This window comes from Perca flavescens, chromosome 9 (assembly GCF_004354835.1).
Source record: "Perca flavescens isolate YP-PL-M2 chromosome 9, PFLA_1.0, whole genome shotgun sequence".
NCBI lineage: Eukaryota > Metazoa > Chordata > Actinopteri > Perciformes > Percidae > Perca > Perca flavescens.
This window is the reverse complement of record NC_041339.1, coordinates 23,402,646-23,427,378: the sequence shown is the minus strand read 5'-3', so window position 1 is coordinate 23,427,378 and position 24,733 is coordinate 23,402,646. Positions and strand designations below refer to the sequence as shown.

At 41.6% G+C, this 24,733-nt stretch overlaps 3 protein-coding genes across 6 annotated transcripts in view; 2 read left to right on the top strand and 1 right to left on the bottom strand.

The window, feature by feature from the left end:
- camsap2a (calmodulin regulated spectrin-associated protein family, member 2a) overlaps positions 1-11,271 on the bottom strand; it is a 56,612-nt gene extending 45,341 nt beyond the window's left edge. For all 4 annotated transcript variants that reach the window (XM_028587631.1, XM_028587632.1, XM_028587633.1 and 1 more), the window contains exons 1-2: positions 10,636-11,271; positions 3,729-3,988 (exon numbers count right to left, since the gene is read on the bottom strand). In XM_028587631.1, the coding sequence (XP_028443432.1) occupies positions 3,729-3,988; positions 10,636-10,774 (399 nt within the window). In that variant the 5' untranslated portion in view covers positions 10,775-11,271. The remainder of the gene's footprint in view (positions 1-3,728; positions 3,989-10,635) is intronic.
- Positions 11,272-11,874: 603 nt separating this feature from the next.
- ddx59 (DEAD (Asp-Glu-Ala-Asp) box polypeptide 59) lies at positions 11,875-17,567 on the top strand. The gene is made up of 8 exons (XM_028587436.1): positions 11,875-11,962; positions 12,333-13,189; positions 13,609-13,791; positions 14,005-14,094; positions 14,364-14,615; positions 16,141-16,293; positions 16,911-17,039; positions 17,198-17,567. Exons 2-8 carry the CDS (start codon positions 12,350-12,352, stop codon positions 17,456-17,458), a joined length of 1,908 nt encoding a protein of 635 aa, XP_028443237.1. The 5' UTR covers positions 11,875-11,962; positions 12,333-12,349; the 3' UTR covers positions 17,459-17,567.
- A 593-nt stretch (positions 17,568-18,160) lies between these two features.
- The window catches only part of kif14 (kinesin family member 14), a 21,702-nt gene continuing 15,129 nt past the window's right edge, over positions 18,161-24,733 (top strand). Inside the window, exons 1-11 of the mRNA XM_028588148.1 lie at positions 18,161-19,486; positions 20,153-20,407; positions 20,567-20,654; positions 20,825-20,923; positions 21,141-21,193; positions 21,303-21,333; positions 21,893-22,000; positions 22,150-22,266; positions 22,650-22,768; positions 23,176-23,348; positions 24,466-24,613. Coding sequence (XP_028443949.1) covers positions 18,447-19,486; positions 20,153-20,407; positions 20,567-20,654; positions 20,825-20,923; positions 21,141-21,193; positions 21,303-21,333; positions 21,893-22,000; positions 22,150-22,266; positions 22,650-22,768; positions 23,176-23,348; positions 24,466-24,613 — 2,231 coding nt within the window. The 5' untranslated portion in view covers positions 18,161-18,446. The remainder of the gene's footprint in view (positions 19,487-20,152; positions 20,408-20,566; positions 20,655-20,824; positions 20,924-21,140; positions 21,194-21,302; positions 21,334-21,892; positions 22,001-22,149; positions 22,267-22,649; positions 22,769-23,175; positions 23,349-24,465; positions 24,614-24,733) is intronic.

Sequence of the window (24,733 nt, the reverse complement as noted above, 5' to 3'; positions counted from 1 at the left end):
GATAAATACGCTAAAAAGCGATTATGCGTCTTGATAACACGCCAAAATGGCATACGAATTGGCGCGTCATACATACGCCACTTTATGAGATCAGTCTGCTCACACACATCATCTATTTTCATTCATCATCTAGATTCCTTGGCTTTTATGGATCTTGACATCATTGTGCCACTCAGTGTATCGTCTCTGTAGCAACAGGGTTATATTTTATGTCCGGATGTCGATTCATCAAGCCAAGATATTAGTCTTTCATTTAATAATGTTTATCTGCTGGCTATGTAGTTCAATTTTGTTAGTGGGTTTTCTCCCTGATCACAGCTGCACAGCACTGACACTTTGGAAAGAACACAATCGACAACTAGTATTAAAAGTAGCAATTACAGCCTTTTGATGATGAATTGTAGCTATGATAACACTTGCAACGGTGCTTCATGTGGGCGGTAATGTGTAATGCCAGAATAATATTTTCGGATCCTCAGCCCACCTCCACATCTCTCCGTCATTCTTTGTGAACACTACAGGTGGAGGAGAGCGTCAGCGATACAGAATGTGTGGAGGCGACTGAGTGGGCGGGTACTGCCATCATCTTCACATGTGGGAAGCCCATGACTGAAGACAGAAGGATGAGTGGGCAGAGTAGTGACAGAAGAGATAGCGGGGACAGAAAAAAATATGATTAAAATGCAAAGTCAGTTTGGCAACCTAGTGAAAATGTCAGTAAGTGTTCTCAGTTATGACATGTGTCAGACAAGACATCAGCGGCATCTAACTCTGCTGCTGACTGAACTACTAAAGCTCCCTCAAACATCCCCTGAAGTTGCTAATTCTAAAAATTCTTAGAACTGCTGAGTTAAAAAAAACAAAACAGAAATGCTTAGCTTAAAATACCAAGAAGTAGCATTTAATAACATTGCTGGTGCTCTTATCCAGAGCAGCTTATAGTTAGAACTACAGGTAGGTGCTTAGTCTCTCTTTCACAGTCTACTTCAGGAGGAAAACCAGTGATATTCTCCTTTTAGGACAGCCTATCAAACCATCCTCGCTACCTCTTCCTGAAGAAATGTTTTATTCCTGCTCTCCTTGCAGACCCCACAGAGCTCAGCCTGGACAGCTTCACCTTGTCGATCCTCAGTTCCATGCTGAAGCAGTTTCTAAATAAGAGATGACCCCCCCACCTGAGCTGTCATTCGAGTGTGCAGCAGTTAATCCACAGGAACTGTTTCACGTGTGTAATTTCCTGTGTGCGTTTCTCATCGCAGTTGATTTAAATTTTTTTTTTTAAATCATTTAAAAAAAAAAAAAAAAAAGACTAACAAATACCTTTAACATCAGTTTTCAATTAAACCTTAAGCATTTATCAGACCATGATGCTGTAGATCTCATGCTATATGATGTAAATGAGGGTAAATGTAAAAGCTTTATTCGGCTCTGGACTAGAAAAGAAACTGAGAGAATAAGTTTAAAAATCAGTAATCGTGCAGGCCAGAGCGTAAACATACACGCCACTTTCCTAAAGCCAAGTGGCGTGTTATCTGTACGCATTTTGAGCTATCCGCGAGTATGTCCACGCTGTATACAGTGGACGGCAGTCTGCAACGTCACAGCGTAAACATACACGCCACTTTCTAAAGCCACGTGGCGTGTTATCGCGAGGCTACGTGTTATCACGAGGCTACGGTTGGGTTTAGGAAACGTGACACGCGGGTTGGGTTTAGGAAAAGAAGAACGGGGTTGGGTTTAGGAAAAGAAAAACGGGGTTGGGTTTAGGAAAAGAAGAACGGGGTTGGGTTTAAGAAAAGAAGAACGGGGTTGGGTTTAGGAAAAGAAGAACGGGGTTGGGTTTAGGAAAAGAAGAACCGGTTGGGTTTAGGAAAAGAAGAACGGGGTTGGGTTTAAGAAAAGAAGAACGGGGTTGTGTTTAGAAAAAGAAGAACCGGTTGGGTTTAGGAAAAGAAGAACGGGGTTGGGTTTAGGAAAAGAAGAACGGGGTTGGGTTTAGGAAAAGAAGAACCGGTTGGGTTTAGGAAAAGAAGAACCGGTTGGGTTTAGGAAAAGAAGAACGGGGTTGGGTTTAGGAAAAGAACAAACGTGGAAAGGAAACATCACACGAGGCACACGATCCCCACTCTCCTGGGTGAAAATCCTGTGATTTTCGCCCTGTCATACTACTCGCTACGGCATCAATTCACACGCAATCGCAAGGGAAATGTAAGTCAATGGAGGCGCTAAAAAGCGAGCATGCGTCTTGATAACACGCCAACAATGGCATACAAATTGGTGTGTCATACATACGCCATTTCGTGAGATCAGTCTACACAAGCTGTGTGCTGTTTTGTGTTGAGAACATATGCACAAACACAAAATGTGAGATAAGCATGTACTAATGATGTCTTGTGTTGTCTTCACAAAACAAAGTGCTTGAAATGTAACCCCCCCCCCAACAAAAACTTAAATAACTTTTGAATTAGCATAGAAGGGAAATTAAAACCAGCAGGACTCTACAAACAGACTGCAGGCAAACTGTGTGCTAATTGTGTCTCAATTGCAATTCACTGAAGCAATAAATCCCCCTATTGAGACTTCGCCCCCAAATAATAAGGATCCCTCATTCTTACTCAATAGGATGCCTGCAAAGTCATGAAGTGACTCTGAAGTGAGCTCCAACACAAACACGTGAGATGAGCTATAAAGACAGCGAGAGGCCGATACACACAGGGCAGTGGATGCCTTGAGGTCTAAGTCAGCTTGTACTGTTACATTGTTGGTTTTAATCCCCAGGCAGGTTTGAACAATCTGTATCTGGAGAAGTGAATAAATAACAACCCTTCTGTCTGCCTTTTTACTGGTTATCCCTTGTTGCTGTGTTGGTTTGTTGCACTTTTTTACTGGGTTGTATTGGTTTTGCATGATCTTTTTAATTAAATGCGTATTTAAAGAATTGTTGTTATTATCCGCTGCTATTGGCCATTGAGAACTGCAATTTCCACACTACTCAAGTGATTTTTCTTCTCAGTGCACAATGCTAAATGGATGGGAGCCTCATTTCAGCAATCCCTGTGGTTGGCCACTTTTGACCACAGGGATAAACATTTTACAAATTATGCCAGCAGAATAGCATTGATCACTGTCAAAGCCTGAAGTCCCTTTTATTAAGGCTATTTAAATTCAATTTCCATTCCCTGTGATTCAGCTCTTTCTAGATACCTGTGCTGACTTTTCAAAATAAAACACTTTGAATGAAGGTAACATTGAAGCTGCAAAAAGATTTTCCCAAGCAAAATTTTGCTCTGACCAGTATGTACATCATGCAACCTGAGCATATTGCCCAGTTAGGATGCAGCAACATACACAATCAACCAACTTGTACATGAGTACGTGTGTGCAAAAGCATGCGATTGCCGGTTCCACTTCCTGTTCCTGTACCTTGCGACTCCGGAATGTCCCCTTTCCTGATGAACTAAAGTTTAAAAGCCAAGCTGGGTGGAATGATGTAATGAGGAAAGAGGCATGAAATATACCTCAGGGACTGGTGTCAAATTCTACTGCTAGGTATTCTCAAAATAGAGAGTTGGAGTTAGACGTGATGACCACTATGACATAATAATAACTTGCTGCTCAAAAGGCAGGAAGTTGAGTGTTTTTTGCGTACAAGCCAACAAATGATTGCATATCCCAACCACAATCTTCTCAGCAGCCCTGAAATTCTCAAATGGATTTAAAACGCCTACCATTTGCAGAGGCCTCTTTCGAAGGTCCCTCTCAGTTACCAGTCTCTCTTGGTCGCTGACGTAGAGGCCACGCTGAGCCAGCACCTGAATGACAGCATCGTGGCCCAGCAGGGGCTTGGAAGAGTCGCTCTTCAGGATGAGGCTGCCGGCCCTGCAGTAGAGGTCTGCTGACAGCAGGAGGCTGGCCACAGGAGGCTTCAGGTGCTCCTGCTCATACTGGTCTGTGTAGAAGGGGTCCTTTAAGTCTGCCGGGATGCTGTCTGTATGATGGAGGAGAGAAAGTGGGATTGTGGGTAAGAGAGTAGGGCTGGGCAATATATCGATATTATATCAACATCGATATATGAGGCTAGATATCGTCTTCAATTTTGGTTATCGTAATATCGTGATATGACACAAGATTTGTCGGTTTCTGGTTTTAATTTAGTAATTTTCTGAACTTGCCAGACTTACTAGCTGTCTTATTATTTGCCTTTACCCACTTAGTGATTGCAACCACATTATTGGTGATTATTTATCAAAAATCTCATTGTGTTAAGGTTTTGTGAAAGCACCAATAGTCAACTCTACAATATCACCGCAATATCGCCATCACCATATTTGGTAAAAAATATCGGGATATTTGATTTTCTCCATATCGCCCAGCTCTATAAGAGAGTCCACTAACTTCCTGGGAAGGCTCAATAAGAAGGTGGATGAAGAACCAAGACCACCACAGTGGCATGTTTCTAATTTTTTATATCAGCAAATCACCATCATCATCATCAGAAAAGTGTGCAGCTCACTGAGAAAAAAAAAATTAAATATGGAAAAAACTGAACTACTTAACCATTCCCATTTTACAAAGGAATTTAAACTCCGTAGGCAAAGGATGTAATACAAAAGTGAAAAATCAGTTAAACTCTCTTGAGCTGATGTAGTAGTAGAAGACTACAGCTTTATTCCAAATCTGTATCAGAGTTTGGCTTCTTTGAAGATTTTTCCACACAGTGCATTTTCTCTGCCATCTTTGGAAGTCTGCTTCATTTTTCATTGCCATGCTTTGACGATATCTTGACGTGGACAGGTATGGATAGACCAGCGTTGCTATAGCAACTGCAGGAGTGGAACCCAATTGATTCATCTAGTCTGTATCTTTGCAGCTTCCAGTTCCCTGGGAACACTCCTCTCACTGCCTGCCTAATCAAAGAGAGAGCCTGCGCTGTGTGTGTGTGTGTGTGTGTGTGTGTGTGTGTGTGTGTGTGTGTGTGTGCACGATTCACCTCAAGCAAGTCCACTGCAAGGGGATAGTAATAACTTCAAAACATTGCCTTTCTTGACAATGTTCGCTGAGCTAGGAAGCATTTTCATAGACCATTGTGAAAAGAGACTGTATGGCTATCGTACAGAAAATATTAGTCGGAGCCAAGCCAATTCAAGTCCTTTTGTTTCCACAGATGCTGCTGTATGTAAACATTAAAATGCATGCACACATGCAGAGCTCATCACTGTGTAGGCAGCAGAATAGATGTAAATTTTGATAACTGGGTGTATGCAGAGAAAAATGTCACGTGGTGACAGCGATTACACTCGCCGACACTGCTGCACACACACACACGCTCAATGGTGTTTAAAGCCCCCAACGTCGACTTCAAGGCAGCGCTGCTACTGTCGACTTCAAGGCACCTAACCCTAACCTTAAAGGAGAATTCCGGCCAATTTTTACGTTAATCTTGATCGCTATGAAAATGCGAGTACTTTCGACTGAAAAAACGCCGACGTGAATCGCTCCTAGCAAACTGGAGTTGTTGCAGCTACCTCGATGAGCTTCCACTGAGCTAAAACGGCAGTTGTCGAGGCAGGTTTTAGAGTGCCTTTGTGCCTCTTAACAGACACAAAATGCAATTAAAATGTCTGTACAACATGAACAGGGCCCAAGTCGCATCAAGAAGGGTCTTCAACTCAGACATTGTTTAAATTCACCTACCCTGTCTCTATCCTGCCGGTAGCTAGCTTGCCCTGCAAGCTGCTAGCTTCTAGCTTCCGTCCGTGATAAGTGTGTTCATGCAGGCTTATTCTGTGATAATCATAACAGTTCCGTGTGTATTTGTAGCTCATCTATTTTGGGTGTGATCAATCTGGTGTTGGTGAGTAGGAGGCTTGGCATCGTCAATCTGTGTGGTAGTTCCCTTAGCCGCTTTCTCCCCGCCTTCGTCGCCTCCTGCTCCCGAAAACAATCCAGTGAGCGCCCGGTGGTCTGGCTATGTCCTCCAGAGGACAGGTCATCCCTTCGCAACAAATTCTCCTTTAACGGAATTGTCCTTTAACCCTAACCGTAACCATTGCCTAATCCTAGTGCCTTCCAGGCAGCGCTGCCTGGAAGACGACGTTGGGGGCTTAAAACACCAAACACCCGCGAGCGTCCGCGGACACACGCACACGCACACACGCACACACACACACACACACACACACACACACACACACACACAGGCCAGTTACACACTGTCTGCGTGGCGTTTCTGTTGCGTGTCAGCTGTGTGGCAGCTGCGTGTCTTTACACAGCAGAAACGTGTCTGATGTGGCGCTGCTGCTGCTAGCCTTGTCTGGACACATGGATGTTTCCCATTGATAAAATGAAATACCATGTTAAACATAAATATATACTGATTTGTTTACAGCAAAGACAACGTCGGCAGTATTGACGTCAAAATAGGCTACAGAATATTTCGTTCTGCATTGACAGGTGCAATATTAGAAAATCGATTTTTTTAAAAAATTACATTTATACATCTGCATTTATATCAAAACCTAGAGACTTTCAAACATCAACATCTCATTTATTAATATGTATTCGTGTTTAAATGACATATAAAAACATCTTTTCTTATTATATTTTGCCTGGAAACGCTTCCAACACGCTTGCGTGTCGCATGAAAAATAGGCGTTGGTTCTATTTCTAGCAGGCACGCGTTTTCAGCGTAAGCTCTAACGTGTTAACATGGGAGCCAAAATATAAACGGACAAACTCACGCGACACAGCAAGTGTGTAACCGGCCTTAGACTGACACTTAACAAGGTCATATACAGATGGACTCTGTGTTATTATGGAACAGAAATGCTGACAGTAGCAGCTATCTGAGTTATATCCTTTTCCTCTATGTACTTTATTCATGTTATTGATCCCAACAAAGAAATTGATCTTTTCTCTAGTCCTCCCCCTTCATCCTCTACAGGGAGGTTGGAGGTCAGATAATTTACAAATTGCATTTTATTTCATGTGAATTTTCAATATGCAGGCTTTTCTGAAGCTCTAATTGTGTCTTCCACTATTTGCTAGCCTTGGTTCATGTTGCCACTGTAATGGACCTGCTTATTAAAGAAGACTACAATGTTAGGAATGTTTGTCATTTGTGGCCCAGTTCACTGAGCTTTATAAGCAGTGTTTATATCAATCCACGGCCATCATTGTTGACTGAAAACTCAATGTGGATTAATTTCATCTGATTTAGATCACACTATATAAAGAAATGTGTACTCCAGTTGTTATCTTCCAATACGTAATTACATTTGTAGTATTTTAGCTTTTATTTAGGCATGGACGTCTGTAAAACCTTGCTTCACGTTCACAATATTCCAGTCTTCAACTGTTTACAACAGAGCAGAACCACTGCTGTTTAGAGTTTAATGGGCATCTGTTAAGTAGCCTGCTTGTTAAGAGAATCTGGATCTGAATCTTTTGCCTCAACATTTTACCCAACAGGACAGCTTCTGGTCACGGTGAATCTTCTCTCCTCACAAACCAGAGTTGTATTGCACATTAAACACTGGTATCAGTTTGTGCTTGACAGTATTTTGTAACAGCAGATGATCTGCTGCATAAACTACATCTTGCATCTACTAGACTGCCTATTCTTGATGCACTCCTGCAATGGTGTTATGAGGCAGATGCATGTGAAGTATTCAGCGCAGCGTAGGCAGAAATCTGGAGATGAGCCCGCTCTCTCTCTTCATTGAACTCTCTCTCTCTCTCCCTTCCTCCCTCTCTCTCTCTGGAGAGCTGTATTTTTGGAATCAACCCATTTTATTCAGTCCTGATTGAAAATACACTGGAGGATCTGCAAGGAATCTCATGTTTGCTGGGCTATTACAACATAGCGCAAGTAATAATGTGCTTGGTGGCTTCAGCAGACAAACAAAGCTGTATTGGTTATTTCCGAGCTGATGTGCTTATGTCCATATGAAGATTAAGCAGATAGATGAAATAACTACAATAATGGGGGTGAAAATGTGAATGAATGGGAAAGAACAAAACACAGAAAAAGAATCTAAGAAGGTTTATTTAAAGTCTTGCACTTTGCATTAAGAAAAAAATGACCCTGATCAGAAGCCAGCTTGTGAATATTATAATTCTGTCAAGCCTCAAATGACAGATGTAGGAGTTGTTCGCCACAAGGGCCAAGCCTTTCAAAAATATTCTCAACCTGTGGTTTTCGAATTAAGTGATTCTGTTTTTGAGGTAAGTCTGGGCAGACAAAAAAAAATTAGAAAAATCTTTTCAAAAGATGAATAAGCACAGAATATTTTCTAAGCAACAACTCACTTTGAATTGTGTAGAATTGAAACTTGGTGAATTGCACATTAACTGCACTAGTGTATTTCTGAGGTCCCTCACAAAATGATCTGCCTCAGGACTCCACTTCCGACCAAAACCATTTCCACTTCAGTGAGTGAATGCAGCAAGGCCTCGTTCATCTGCAGGCAGTCATTTAAGCACACACTGCTGCTCATTTTGTTTCTGTTATGTTCGTATGTGCCAAATGATTTGATTCAGCCACAGTATGTGCATAGCAACAGTAGCCTCAGTGTGAAAACACACAGGTATTATTTCAGCTAGTTTAGATGCTATGATAGACTGTGATAACTCTGATAGAAGTTACTTCAATTTGTGTTTGCAGTGAAATAGCTTTAAAACGTTTTTCAGAAATGTGGGTAGCATTTCTTTTCTATTTTTGGCCAAGGGCCATGCAATAATAGTTTTAATTATACTGTAGCTCCAGCCTCCAGGACTATGGATGGTAGAAGCATGATGCCAATCATTCCAGTTTTTCTGCATTAATGGCTCAGAAGAAGTGATCTTGTTATGCCTCTCGGTTCACTGATGCCACCTTATCAGCTCTGGCTCTGTCACCTAGCATAAGACAAATGTCATGTGCAGTGGGGTACTTGATTAGAGTTTTAAGAGACGGTCTTGTAAAAAAAAAAAAAAAAAAAATTAAATAACTGGGGAGGTTTCCAGTCCCCACTCATTGTATGTACATTTTTAACTGAAAAATGATGCCATAACCATGTGACAGACATGACAATTTAGCACATTTCCACTCTGAAGGCTAAAAATACTCCTTCTCAAGTATGTTAGATGGCGATTACCTCTATACCAGACTTCAGTTGAATCCCTGCTGCTTGTATTGTGAAAATGTGACTTAAATGTGTGCGTCAGTAACATACCACTATAGGTCAAAGTCACAGTAATCTGAGCGAGGTTGTGACAGAGATGTTGGTGGAAAAAGATACAGTATGTTCTGTATACTGTAAATCCATGTTTTTGTAATTCCCACTGATGGACAACGTAGGGTCAAGTTATACGTATATACACATAACACCTTTGGTAATTTGGTCATTTATAACATCCATCCACATGTGGTTTCTTAGCATCAGTGCTATGCAGTACTGTTTAACAAAAACAACTAGATGTGAAGACAAGAAAAGGATGTTCCATCTCAGGTTAACAACCCCAGCACCACATTGGCTCCTTTAAAATCAATTTTGGGCTCTATGACGATGAGGCGAGCATCTGCGCCACAGTGTTACAAAACTCCTCTCGGTCTATGTATTATCCATACTAGCCAGATAATTAGACTGGATTGCCATTTTGTTTTCACTGCACTATTGAAAATGTGGGGGGCAGTTTAGTGTTATAGTACCAGGCTATATGCATACATTCCCTGCATTAACATTGCTTCGCTCTCAATATGCATACATGTGTTCACCATGTTAGTTCATATTCAAAACTGCTAAAAAGAAACCCACTTCGGACTACTTTTTCCACTGCAAAACCTTTGAAATGATACTCATAATACACAGGATAACAAGTCCCATATATAAGACTCAAGACAGTGATATCAATTGAGGCAAGATAAATATGAAGGTGGTCCTCCATGAGGAAAAGCATTAACTAATATTTCTGAAAGCACAGTTGATTTATGTCTTATGATGGTTCCTAACTACAGCTGAGCATACAAACTTTTCCATTTACTCCACATTGCTGTTAAAAATTAAGTGCATTATTTCTGTGCTATAAACCCTGCAGACAATGTATACAAAATCTCTATCTATATCTGCGATGCATCTCTTTGGATGCTGTTCCCTGAAGGTGTCATCACTTGGGACACCTTCTTACCTCCATGTTTCTACAATGAATAGCTACTCCCTTTCCATTAACAACATTTTGATTGCTGGGATCCAGCTCAGGAAACTGGTTTTATATTTCCCGTTGGGATAATATGTATTGTATTTCCAAGGCAATTCATTTAAGATGGTCCACAATGAGCAACACATTGTTGTTTGTGGACCAAACAGGTTATACTCTGATGGAAAATCACTGTGGTATATCTACAGGAGGCACTAGTAAAGAATAGCCTACTGCCTCAGGCAATCAATGAGTCCACAGAGTCCATATCTATCTCTTGTTTTGGGGACTGTTTTGGTGTCAAAGCTTTTTTTTTTTAAATGTACAAGGTCCATTATTCACATGCATTGCATCAATTTCTGTAGTAATTAATCAAAATTCTGACAAACATGGATTTGTAAAGCAAAACTATTCATGCAGAGTGCAGGTCACAACATCGAGGTACAGCGTTACACCTACCTGTCCCGTATGCTTTGGCCATCACCCATGTGAGGCTGCAACAGATTTTGGCTCGAGAGAAGTCATAGTGCTCAAAAGACTTTATCGCTGGAGCAACGAAGGTCTTCTTAACATCCCTGACGTCTTGAACTTCCCCCATATTTCTCCCTCAATTGTATTCTTGAACCCTATGAAGCAACACAACGCGAAAGCATCCCACTACTGGAATTTCTTGGAAAACAATAAACGACAGTGAAATGATGAGGTGGGGTGTCGTTCCGCAGACTATTCACAGGCTCTTTCAGACAAACAAACAAAAAATGCGAGATTGGCTGCCGGTTTTTTTTTTTCGTCTCGTTGACACAATGAGTCGCTAGTCTTGGCGTATCTCATCCATACTGCTGTCTACCAGTTGAAATGGGCTTCGTCAGACCAAGCTGGGAAGGTTTCCTTGGATTTCAGAGGAAAAACTGTTCTTCAGCTGGCATAGAAACACAAATATTTCCATTTTGGGGTCCTTTGGAATCTGGCGGCGTATCCCTTTCATGTCCATTTATTCTTGTATGGATTACCTATGTGTTTAGCATTCCCTCCTCTATTCTATCCATTGGTGCCGTGGTGCAGTTTTTCTGCTGCCGCACTGTGGCTCTCCAAGCCCAGCACCTTTGTTGCAAAATGAGCATGCGCGGACGGTACCTTCAATGCTATCGGGAATATTAACACTTTTGTTTGGGGGCAAGATATGTTGTTTTGCCCCATTATTGTATTTTTCTAACATATGTCTATTATATTTACCCCAGGACAGCAGACTAATTCTAGACTCATTTAATGTCCATATAGCACATACTGCAAAAGCTTATAGGTCTAATTTTTGAGTTTTCGATGAGCATTTGAATGTAGCATGAAAAGAGGTGAGTCCAGTCAGCCAGAAAACAAAAAAAACGAAGGTTTTTATTATGTTCTCAACTTGACAGACCGACCTTGTTTTTAAGTTACTGACAATTACTGCACTGCACTTATTCCAGTAATTTGATTACCTTGTAGACAGCTTAGTTTAATTCTCCAGCCACACCCACATGACCTCGGATAGAAGACTTTCTATGAAGCTAAAAAAAAAAAAAAAAAAATATATATATATATATATATATATATATATATATTCTTCACATTAAATTATAAACACGAAAGGAATGTCAGTTATAAAGAATCCTATAACCGACAGAAGCAACAAAAAAAAATCGCTGTTCTACGAACCACATTTCCCAACGTGCAAATCAATATTACGTCATTACTATGCGTCGGTGATTGTTTTGAACCGAACAGTTGGAAGACAATGCGTTGGAAAGAGGTATGTGGTAATTTATATGAAACATTCAGCTACTTACTGGCATTTATGAGGCCGAAGTGTGGTTTGACAAACGTTATTCGAAAATACACCGAAATGCGAACGCTTTTGACTTGTTCGCAGTAACCAGGAGTTATATTTGCCTTTCTGAAACTGTAATTTCGTTACTGAACGATTCATTTGTAGGCAAATCACATTTAATCTTTGTTGATTACATATTATTTCGTTGTAAAATTAGTAAATCTGTTATGCTGTAAAAGTCCAAGCCCGAGTTTCCACCATTTTGAGAAGTTGCGGTTACCAATAAGAATATGACCTCTCGAAATCCTTGACATGAACCTAATGTTTACATCTGTTTCTCTGATGTTCACAGGTTAACAATCCATAACAATGTTTATGCCAAGAGCCCTGAAAGTAAAGAGACCCGCCCAGGTCTCAGGCCAGGTTTTGAATAAGAAAAGCAAGGTGGATCAGCAGGAGAAAAAAGATGATGGCAGTTCAGTGACACCTGTTCAGAAGGAGGAAGCATGCGAAGACACCAAACCACAGGATGAGACAATACAAGCAAGTGGAGAGTCAACAGGTTTGACAGAGAGCTCCGTGCAAGAAGATGGACATACGTCTGCCTCAAGTGATACGGAGGAGGAGGAGGAGGAGGAACCTGTCAAATCATTCAAAAAGAGCCAGAGATGGCCAGAGCCAGGAGAGCCTGTCTGTGTGATGTGTGGTCGCTATGGGGAGTACATTTGTGACAGCACTGACAATGATGTTTGCAGTCTTGAGTGCAAAGCTAAACATTTGGCCCAAATGGGGATGGGGACTGGGGCAGATGTGTTTAACCGTAAAAACAAAAATGGAGATGAAAGGACTCAACCTCAACAGCCAGCAGTGGACATTGGTGGAGTGGGTGAAAGGGAGACAGGCTATTCCTACAGGGACGATCGGTTCATATCAGGCCTAACCGATGAGCAGGTGCAGAGGATTAAACGGGAGCTGGGCATTGAAACCCAGGGGAGAGATGTCAGGAGACCCATCATTGAGTTTGAACACTGTGGATTCCCTGCCACACTTAGTGGCAACCTGAAAAAGGCTGGCTATGAGGCGCCCACGCCGGTCCAGATGCAAATGGTCCCTGTTGGTCTTAGCGGCAGGGATGTGATTGCCAGCGCTGACACAGGCTCCGGGAAGACTGTAGCCTTCCTGCTGCCAGTGGTAGTGAGGGCAATAGAGGTACAGTAATCAGTATTCATACTCAGAGAAGGTTACTTTTTAATCTATGGGAAATTGTATCTAGAGGAAATACACCAGCAACCTGCATATCAGGCAAATCCACCTTTTTAATAACAATTTACACCCTGATTTCTCCTTTACTCTACTGATAAACCTGTAAAGGCTTGTTTAACACAACATAAGGTACAGTATAACTTGGCCTTCACATAACCTGAAGTTGGTTGGAACAGATATACAAGCTATCTTGAGAGCTGCTCTGTAACCAATGTTACAATATTAGGCAAAGATCTACCAAAATGTTGCATCTACATTTGTAAATATTGACTCTGTAGTATTACTTGCTTCATGGCTAATAGCTTTTGAGCTTGCAAATGTATTAAGATGCTGTATGATTTCATTTTAAATTTTTTTTTTTTTAGAAGCCAGCACACACTGCGAGTAGCCCTGTGGCTCTCATCCTGACTCCCACCAGGGAGCTGGCCATCCAGATAGAGAGACAGGCCAAAGAGTTGCTGATGGGCCTCCCCAACATGAGAACCGCGCTGCTGGTGGGCGGCATGCCTCTTCCCCAACAACTCCACCGCCTCAAAAGCAGCATCAAAGTACGGTCTATGTTTTCACAGTAACTTTCTCCTCCTCCAATTAAAACATTATATATATAAACAGTATAATAGCCTATGTCAAGCATGTGACTTAGGCCGTTTTATTTTTTGTGTTTTCTGAAAAATCTGAAAAAATGACTTAGGCAATTATTTTAGGAAGGTGACGGTCTGTAAGTTTCCACAGCATCATGTTGTTCTATTAATCCCCTTTAGATTATCATAGCCACCCCTGGGCGACTCATTGAGATCCTGAAGCAGAAGGCAGTGCAGCTGGACAAAGTGAAGGTTGTGGTGGTTGATGAGGTAAAGACAAACACAGTGCAATTCAGATTTGCAACTTCAGCATGCAAAAGGTTTCCAGCATTGAAAAAAAAAATAGAATTTTGTGGCTTTAAAAACAAAAAAGAACCTAAAAGGTTAAATTGATGGATTTTAAAAGTACTCGTTAAATCAAGCATTTTACTCAACAGCGCAATAACAGTTTTACAAGTATTTGGTTACATGCTGTTAAGTGTGTAGAAATCATGCAATTCCTGTCCTGGGACCATGTGTAATCGTGTTGTTTCCTGTAGGTCGACACTATGTTGAAGATGGGCTTCCAGCAGCAGGTGCTGGAGGTTTTGGAGCAAGTCCCAGAAGATCACCAAACTCTGCTGGCGTCAGCCACCATCCCAACGGGGACGGAGGAGCTGGCTGGTCGATTGGTTCGTGACCCCGTCCGCATTGCTATTGGAGAGAAGAACCAGCCCTGTGCCAATGTGAGGCAGATCTTGCTATGGGTAGAGGAACCCTCCAAGAAGAAGAAGCTGTTTGAGATTCTCAATGTAGGTTATAGACATGAGTATTGAGTATTTTTTAACAGTGACTTGAAGAGGTATGTTGAAAGAAAATGCACAAAGTCTCTGTTTTTTTTCAGCAAGTCTGGTTCTCACTTAAAGTCTCACATTTTGGGTGGAGTATCACTTGAAGCACACTTTCACTGCCAACATAGGTTTTCTTTAAGCTGTCAGCAGTTTTCTTAGTTCTTGTGCAAGACAAAGTCTAATTGTACTCTGGAGAACCAGAAGGTGCTTTGGCAAGGACAAACACAGAAAGTGGGTCATTATCTCAATTTTAGTTTATAGTGGATTTATCACTCAGTCTTGATAAACACTGGTACCAGCTTGGTATTTTATTAACTGGCTTCTACAAGGTGGTAATTCCACAAGCTCCAAGGACCAGTCTCCCCACTACACCATATTTAGACAGCCGTGGCCCCCGTCTGGAGGAACTGGGTGGGCCCTGAGCCATGGCCCCACTCCAGGAATCCCAGCAATGGCTTGCACCATTTATACAGGGCAGGACAGGAAGGGTCTGCTTTAGTTAAGCCAGTAAGGAGTGTTGTTAGACCATTGTGTGAGTTACACAAGCTACTCTTCTGTGTAGAAGGTTGTTGTGATGGAGATTTTTTGGAGAAGTTACGTTATTTATAACTGCTGTAAATTAATGCAGTTTAAAGTACAAGGCTGCTGTCTCTGAACAGGGAAAAGGGGTGGATCTTACAGTATTACTGTGGAATTGGATCGGAGTGGATGGGACACCAACAACTCTGCGGTGGACATGACTCAGATATTACATGAAACAGTGATTTCATATGTTGCAGTTCTTATATGGTATATGAACATTTGCTCAAACTAAAGTCAGAAAATCGTAGCATGTTCTCACAAATTGGAGCTAGAGCAGTAGACCTGGAGCTGGGAGAAGCCCCATTATCATCACTTCACTGTACTCACCCTGCTGCTCTAGGCAGAAACACTTTATTAGTCAGTGTGGGAAATAACTATTTAGAAAAAGGGACGGATGCAAACCGCCTACTTTTAAGAACATGTATTTAGGCTTTGTAAAGGTATTCCTGCCCTGTCCTGGTATGAAAGTTTTCACCTATCTGTTACAGGTTGACAAGCTTAAACTTATGTCTACTGATTAACCCTTTTTAGTTGCAGCAAACCCGAAATAAAGCCAAACGAGTGAATGTGATGTCAGCCAGCCCTGTTTCAGTACTTTGTTCCTCGAAAGTGTGTGATTCTGACTGGAGAGTCATGACTGCCATCTGCTGGAGGATTTTGACCTTTTGAACATGCCCAAAAGTTTAAAAAGCCACCTCAAGCAAGATGACATGACATGCACTCATTTACATTCCTTGTAGCCTGGTTAGTAAATCATAAATCCAAGTTAATAAGGCAAATAGTCAATATACATAATAGCTAAATCTGTATATCGAGTTACTGAAATATCTCAATGTAGAAATATAATCTAAAAAAATATATTTGTTTTTACATCACTCCTATGTTTTTCCTTGTGGCTTTGCAGGACAGTAAGCTGTACCAGCCTCCAGTGGTGGTGTTTGTAGACTGTAAACTGGGGGCCGATCTCCTGTGCGAGGCGGTCGCCAAGGTGACAGGCTTCAAGACTGTGGCAATCCACTCTGACAAGAGCCAGTGGGAACGCAACCGCATCCTCCGGGTGAGGCCAGTGGAAGCCAGAACATGCGGTGTCAGTTGGATAAATAGCAGTTCTCCCATGTCTGGTGTCCAAGAGTGTTGCTCCAGAATAACTTTTAGCTGGAAGACCGCAGACACCTAGAGCTGAGACTTAACAGACTCAGACTCAACTGTTTTTATTAGTTCATTGAATGCAGAAGGATGCTGTCAAAACCACAATAACTGGGCCCAAAATTATCCTGATTTAATGTGGATGCCATTCAACATCCTTACTGGTAAAAGCAGGAAATAAATAAGTTCATGTTTCTTCAAATTTGGAGGAAGGATTCCTCACTGCATGGCAACATGTAATTGAAGTTGTTGTTGTAATTAAATGTAAATGTTGTATCTTCGGACACTTTGAGAACTTAATGTAAAATACATTTCTGTGGTGTGATTATTTTAAAAAGATGACCAACCATTAGATCCAGCAGAGTTTATAATTACATGTGTTTAAATCCTACTTACCCTGTGAGCTCCACAAAACCAAGTTGCAATATTGGCGGAAATGAAGTCATTCATAACTTTTGCTGTCAGTGTTGGGTTTTGACAATGCTTAACATGTCTGACAGTGTACTATTTGCTCTGTTTCATCCTCAGGGGCTTCTGGATGGAGACTTTGAAGTGGTGATCAGTACAGGTGTGCTAGGCAGAGGACTGGATCTAGTCAACGTCAGATTGGTGGTTAACTTTGACATGCCAAACACAATGGATGAGTATGTCCATCAGGTTAGTAAGGCCCAGAGTACAAAACTAGTCAAGTTTAAGAGTGGTAACGTTCAACTTCAGAGAGAGAGAGAGAGAGAGAGTGTGTGGGTGTGTGCCTGTGTGTCTTTTTGTTATGTTTGTTTGATAAAGACCACATCCCCTTATTTCTTCCCATCTAGATGGGCAGGGCAGGTCGGCTGGGACACAGAGGAACAGCCATCACCTTTCTCAACAACAACAACAAACGGCTGTTCCTGGAGGTGGTGAAGCGGGTCAAACCCACAGGGTCCATCCTGCCCCCTCAGCTCCTTAATTCACCCCACCTCCATGAGCAGCAGAGGAGGGAGAGACAAAAGGCCAAACCAGGGTCTGATGACACGCTGGTCACTAAGAACAACCTCATAGACATCATAAGGAAACACGACCGGCGCAAGAAATAGTCTGTTCTCCCAATCATTCCTGCAATAGTGCTGAATATTTATTTGGTAAATGTTTATTTTGTATATTGTTTATTGAAAAAAATAAATTTGACATAATCTGAATAAATGGCTTGTGTAATGTAAGACAATTTATTCAAATAGTTATTATCCTGTCTAATCCTCTGATTTCCACCCAGGTCTGAGGGACAGGCTTTACTGCCACTGCTGTCTTTATTGAAAACTGAGGTCCAGTAAAATAATACTGCTGTAAAAATTTGTTTTTTTGACAGCAGATTTTGATTTTAAAATACATTTTCTTGGGTAAAGCCTAATGTTAAGACTGGAAACGTGCCTTTGAGCAAGCCATTCTACCTCAGAATTAATTATTATAATTATAAATTATGAATTATAAATTCCAACCCAAGGCTCATTTAGTAGAAAAGTTAATTCTTGATAAAATATCCTTTTCTGGAGCTTTTTCAACTATCTCTTTCTATGTATATAGAGTGCGTCACTTTTATAACGGCAGAGTTCTACCTTTAGAAAGGAAAACATGAGTAGCACTTTTTTTAATGGGATACAACAGTTTATATGGATACAACCTCTCGACTGGCTATTATAATCTTGATTATGCTGCCACCCAGCGTCAGTCTCGAGTACCTACATGTCGTGACAATGATGTGACGTAACGATTTCCGAGAATTCAGCCAATCAGCTGTCACTGGCGGAGACGATTTGAAATTGAAGCGGGCGGAAGAGATGAGGGGACAATAACAAACATAGGGAGCTCTGTTGCCTGAACACTAGCTACTTGGTTTTTATTCTAATGGATTTATATTCACGTTTAACCAACATACTGAGCTGTACATGCGTCCGTCTTACATATTTTTCATGCCGTCTATTGTGGGTGGCTAGAGCAACCGGAGTGAAGTTGCCGTTAGCTAACGTTAGCTAACGTTAACCGGTGAGCTCATTTCTCAAGTTTTTTTGTTTTAAGCAGCCGACTGCCATGTCGTTATTTAGTGTACAAGCGAGGAAGCATACGACTTATTATGACCATCTACTGTCAACATCATCCTCCAGGACACCGGGCAGAGAGCGCCTGGCAGAGAAAAAAGCGACGGACACAACGGGAGGCATAACATCCGGAGACTCTACGTGTGAAATCAGCAGGACATCTGATAAAAGCCGAAACAGGACTTATGTCATCTCTGCGCTGTCAAAAAGCGGCGGCGGGCAGCAGACCCCTTACCGTAGCCGACTCACTCTGCAGAGGAGGTCAAGGAGGAAGACGGGGTCTGAAAAGGCGGAGATAACGATGGTTGAAAGCAGCCAGAATACCACACCAGCTCCGGAGAAGAGACTGACCCTGCAGCGCAGGACCAGGACTCCGTCAATGGATAAAAGCGCACATGGGCAGCGTGAAGTTAGCGCCACTGGCATGCAGCCAACGCCGAAAATTCTCAGTGAACCAAATGGTAGAGCAGCCGGTGTGTTCCGATCTATGAGTTTAAGCGACACTGCCTGTAAGAGCAAAGGAAAAGAAACCGCTGCTCCTGTGGAAACACATGGAAGGCTGGCGCACAGCAGAACGCCCTCTTCTTCTACAACAAGTAGGCAGCTAGAGGACCAGGCCCAAACCCCTACCAAAAAGACCCCGTTTGAGAAAATCGCCGCCAAGAGAGACGTGTTCGAGAGACTGGCAGGGAAAGACGCTCCTAAACCAGTGGCAGTCAAATCTGCAAGTCTAGAGAGGCCCAAATCCCGAGCACAGCAAGCGGAAGACACGAAACCTGTCCCAGCTCACCGGGTCAACAAGGCGTACACAGGTGTGCACAGGCCCAACGCCGCGGCGCAGGTGAGAAAGAGATCCACCTCAGTTCAAAAGGTGGACGTGACCCAAACCAGGACATCCACCCCAGCTCCTGGTCAAGCCCCTACCGAGCAGCTCCTGTCCCGTCCCAGCGAGGCTCCGAAGCAGCACGATTCATTAAAGATGGAAAACAGCGCAGTGACCGTTGCAGTCCGTGTACGCCCTTTCAATGCCAGGTTTGTAATGCAGTATTTGCCTAAATTGACGGGTAAAGTGTGCAGGAGTAGATTATGTCCGTCAGCATTTAAGAGTCTGGGTCTCATAATGATTTAATCAGGCCCTGTGTGATTGAACCATTCTTTCATTTGGATGCAAGGAGTGGAATAAAGTGTATTCTGGACATACAAAGACCATGCCTTTTGATTATTTCTCAAAAACTAAGGGCTTTGACAAATGAAACACATTACAGGAGTATAGCAATGTATTTTTACAACATGTTTTTAAGTGTTCTTGACATGAAATGGAAAACAAGTCTGATTACCCGAGTTGAGCTCAAACAATTTTCCAGTTCCAGCTTCTCGATTGGGAGGATTTGCTGCTTGTCTTTGTCTCCTGTGGTAGTAAACTTAATATCTTTAGGTTTGGGAGTGTTGGCCGGATAAAACAGGCAATTTGATATGCTCACCTTGGCCTTGAGAAAATTGTGATAGCCATTTTCACTAATAAAAGAATTGTTAGTTGTAGCCTTACACCACAGAGCTGGAAAAGGACCTTCAAACTACAAACAATACACATGTTAAGGTTATGGAGGTGCTCAGATTTACACTCAGGAAAAATAGTCTTTTGTGGTAGAAAAAAAAAATCAACTTCTGGAATAATTCCTGTTCTGCTCTGTGTTATAGGGAGAAGGCGGAGAAGGCATTGCAGGTCATCTTCATGAATGGTCAGGAGACTGCTGTCCAGCATCCAGACTCCAAACAGCGCCACTCCTTCAACTATGACTTCTCCTTCTGCTCGGTGGATGAGGGTGACCCCACCTTCGCCAGCCAGCAGACGGTGTACGAGACTCTGGCACAACCTCTGCTGCTGAGGGCCTTCGAAGGATTCAACACCTGCCTGTTTGCCTACGGCCAAACAGGCTCTGGGAAGTCGTACACGTGAGTATTTGGGGTTTTAGTTTATCACAGTCAACCTTGTGCTCTCTTCATTTCTTTGCTCTTAAAAAAAACAACTGTGTAAAGTGTGTAAATTGGGATTTGTATTTTAAATCGTAATCAGTCAACCGTCAATTAGTCTTTGAAATCTTTGTTGTTTAGGATGATGGGCTTTGGAGATGAGGAAGGGGTAATCCCGCGATTTTGTCAGGAGCTTTTTTCTCGATTGGCATCCATGGAAATTGAAGAGGTAAAAATATATCTTTGAATGATTTACTGTATCCCTGATTGAATGCTTTTAACTTATGTTATACACTAAGACAAGTAATAAAGAGACTTGAATGTGCTGTGTACATGAAGTAAAACATGGAATCTTTTCATTCTGGTTACTTAACTGATCAATGGGTTATTGTGTTTCAGGTCAACTGTCATGTAGAGATGAGCTATTTTGAAGTGTACAATGAGAAGATCCATGACTTGCTGGTGACCAGAGATGAGCCAAACCAAAGGAGGATGCCTGTAAGTGGTACATTTTCAGATAAACCAGCTACTTTGCCTGTTGGAGAATGGAAAGTTCTTGTAGTTTCCTTTTTTAATTCTCTATCAAGATTTTAGATGCACTGTTGCCCATAATGCTTAATGCATGATGTATACAACTTTGTATTGTCATTGGTAAGAATGAATAATCTTAGAAAATGCACAGTCAAGATAAAGCCCTGCTGATTTATGTTTCCAGCTGAGGGTGAGGGAACATCCTGTTCATGGTCCCTATGTTGCTGAACTCTCTGCGTAAGAAAGCTTTTCATTTTGTTTGCTATATTCCTCTTCAATAAAGGCCAAAAGAACATTCTTGAATGGTGGGATTTGCAGAATTGCTCACTTTGTTACTTTTCCACAGGAATATTGTGAGCTCTTACAATGACGTTCAGGTAAGTTGAAACAGCTATTTTCTTCTTTTAGATCCTTGGCCTTTAACTGATGCTCTTAAGAACTGCTTTAAAGGTGCAGTAGGTAAGACTTATAAAACTAACTTTCTGTCATATTTGCTGAAACTGACCCTATGTTCCAGTAGAACTATATGAAGCTGGTAATTTAAAAAAAAATAGTAGTGTAGTGCAATTTGCTAAAATCCACCGCTCCCTGTTCAGATGATCCAATCATGGCCAGGGGGGTGTCTAACTGTGTGTCAATCACTGCTCATGCACACTGGCTAAGTCCTGGATCTTCACAATCCTACCTATAGCACCTTTTTAAGTGAAAGAGCCAATCAAGGTTCACTGTCCAGTAGAATAGGCCACCATTAAATACAGACCTCAACATTTGACTGAGTATTAATGCCTTGGAAGTGCAGTGCAGGAACAACATGGGGCAAGTGCTGAGCATCAAAGATACATCAAAAGTCTAGCATAGAAAACAATAATTCTGATGATAACCACGAGAGATTTCACCCTAAGAGATTCAGTCATAATTCCCGGTGTCCTTCTTTAGGGTTGGCTAAAGCTGGGCAACAAGCAGAGAGCCACAGCAGCTACAGGAATGAATGACAAGAGCTCCAGATCTCACTCCGTCTTTACCCTGGTTATGACCCAGACTCAGGTATGGCCTCTCAACTTTACTGGATGTCACACATGACACAAAATGAAGGTTTCCTTATGAATTCTTAAATATTTATAAAATTGTACTGTGTAAGTTATTTTGGATATCTTTTTTTTTTTTTTTTTTTTTGTCTGTGTGCTTGTGTACAGACTGAGTTTGTGGAGGGCGAGGAACATGACCATAGTACCACCAGCAAGATCAACCTGGTGGACCTGGCAGGCAGCGAACGCTCAAACTCTGCCCAGACAAGTGGAGACCGACTCAGGGTACACAGAAAACACACACTAAGTACAAGTACAAGAGCATACCTTTGGACATTATACAGTTTATTAAAAATACACTTACACAATTGTTAACAACTGAGACGCGCGCACACGCAATGATTGCTCTTCAATTGTGAGAATGAGCTTTTCTCCATTTCATATCCTTATTATTTGAATATATTTGTTTTTTTGTATTGTATAGTAAAATACCATATGAGTCAGTTCATATTCCTCAATTGATCAATGGGATTTCGAAAAGTTTGGTTGTATTCATTATTCATTCATTATTTGGTCCTCGATTTACCTCACAGGGGATGCTTTTTACATTGTCGTAAAACAGCATGTACTTTAAAACAAGAAATGCTAATTTGACTGTGTCATTATAGGAGGGTGCGAGCATCAACAAATCCCTGCTTACCCTGGGAAAGGTCATATCTGCCCTGTCAGAACAGGCACTGTCCAGAAAGAAGGTCTTCATACCGTACAGAGAGTCTGTACTGACATGGTGAGAGATCTGCTTGTACACATGTAGCTGTTGTAGAACACATTGGTTATATTTGTAAGCTCTCTTTATTATTTGTGTGTCTGTCTGTCTGTCTGAACTGGTCCCCACTTCCATGCAGTATATGTGCTGTGTTATACAGTATATGTACATCTGAGATAGACTTCTATGAATAAACAAAGACAATCCATGCACGTACAGACTTTCACAAAACTTATAAAATGGAATATATTAACTGAAACTAATTGATTTATAAATGGGGGGCATATAGAAATTGTATAACTGAAAAGGCAATCTTACCAAACATTTTTTTTTTCTCCACATATTTTCTCCGACTACATTAGTTATGTAGATCTCATTTCCAATTAAGAAGGGTGGTCCTGACCAAATCCCATTGTTCTCTCCCACAGGCTGTTGAAAGAGAGCCTCGGTGGTAATTCCAAGACGGCCATGATCGCCACACTGAGCCCAGCCGGCAGCAATGTGGAAGAAAGCCTAAGCACTCTGCGCTATGCCCAGCAGGCCCGCACCATCATTAACGTGGCAAAAGTCAATGAGGACACCAGTGCCAAGCTCATCAGAGGTCAGATGCTCAAAATATCCACATTCTAAAATCTCTGTGGGACTTTGGCCTTAATTAATTTTTTATAAACATTTAAAACCCATTTATATACAGCAGCCTGTTTATCTAAATAGTAGTTATACATTGTTTTATCATTGTGTTTATGCAAAGCGGTCTGTACATGCCTGAATCTCTCCAGTTGTCTGTAGCTGAGGTTTTCACTGATATTGGCGCATACACTTAACATGCACTTACTGTTGCCAGCTGTGAGGTAGATGTGGCCAAGGGGACCACTGACTGTAAAGAAAATCAAAATGTCTTGCGTGTGAACTGTGGAGAATGTGAAGCAGGACTAACAAAACCCCTTCCTACCTTGAGCGAACAATTTTGATCTTAAAGAGTTTTTTTTTTTTTTTTTTACTGTGCTATACAGCAGTACATCATGTTTTTCTTTATGAACCTGAACAATGCTAACAGAACCTTACAGTACACAATGATGTTTTAAAGCAACAGAGCATATATTTTTTTCTGTCAATTCGCTTCATCTTCATCTTCTCTCTGTTTCTATCTCACTGTCTCGGTTTCTCTTTCTTTAAATGTGAATGTCTGTCTATTTGTGTCCTTCGCTCTCCTTCTTTCACACATACCCTCCTCTGCCCATCAATCCATCACGAGCTTATGCACTACCCAGTTCAGTTAAGGCCTGGCCCTAACCTTGCCTCCAGGCCATGTTTATGCACTGTCAGACACACATGGTGGCTAGCTGTCATGCAAGTATTATTTTTCATAAGATGATTGTGCCGCTGTTTGACATTATCAGCACTAAGGGGAGCTCTTGCTGTGGATTTCTCTTGCATCGCCTGTCTGTGTGTGAAATGTAAAGTTAATGTGACTCAACCATTACAAATCAGGTCAATGTTGCTCAGTAAATTGTCTTTAATAAGTGTCATTGTTTGCCTGTTCACTGACAAAATTGGAATATTTCTGTAGCTTGAAGTTACGGCTTAAACACTTTCAGGACTTGTAATTCCCTGGAATTTCAAACTGACTGGTATTCATTTAAGTGTATATTTGCTCTAAACCGCTTTATATATTTTAATTTTACAAAGCATTTTGGATAAACTTTGTGTGTTTTCAGAGTTGAAGGCGGAGGTGGAGAAGCTGCGAGCAGCCCAGACGAGCTCCCAAGGCATCGAACCTGAGAGGGTCCGGCTGTTCCAGCAGGAGATCTCCGGCCTGAGGAACAAACTCTGTCAGCAAGAGAGAGAAATGGTTGAGGCTAACCGGTCAGTATTACTACAATAATTAGAACAGACCCAGATATTAGGAGTCTCCTTTTTGACTTGGGCAAAGTAAAAGCTGTAGCAGATTTCCCAGGTTTAGAGAACCCTAGTAGCAAAGTGATT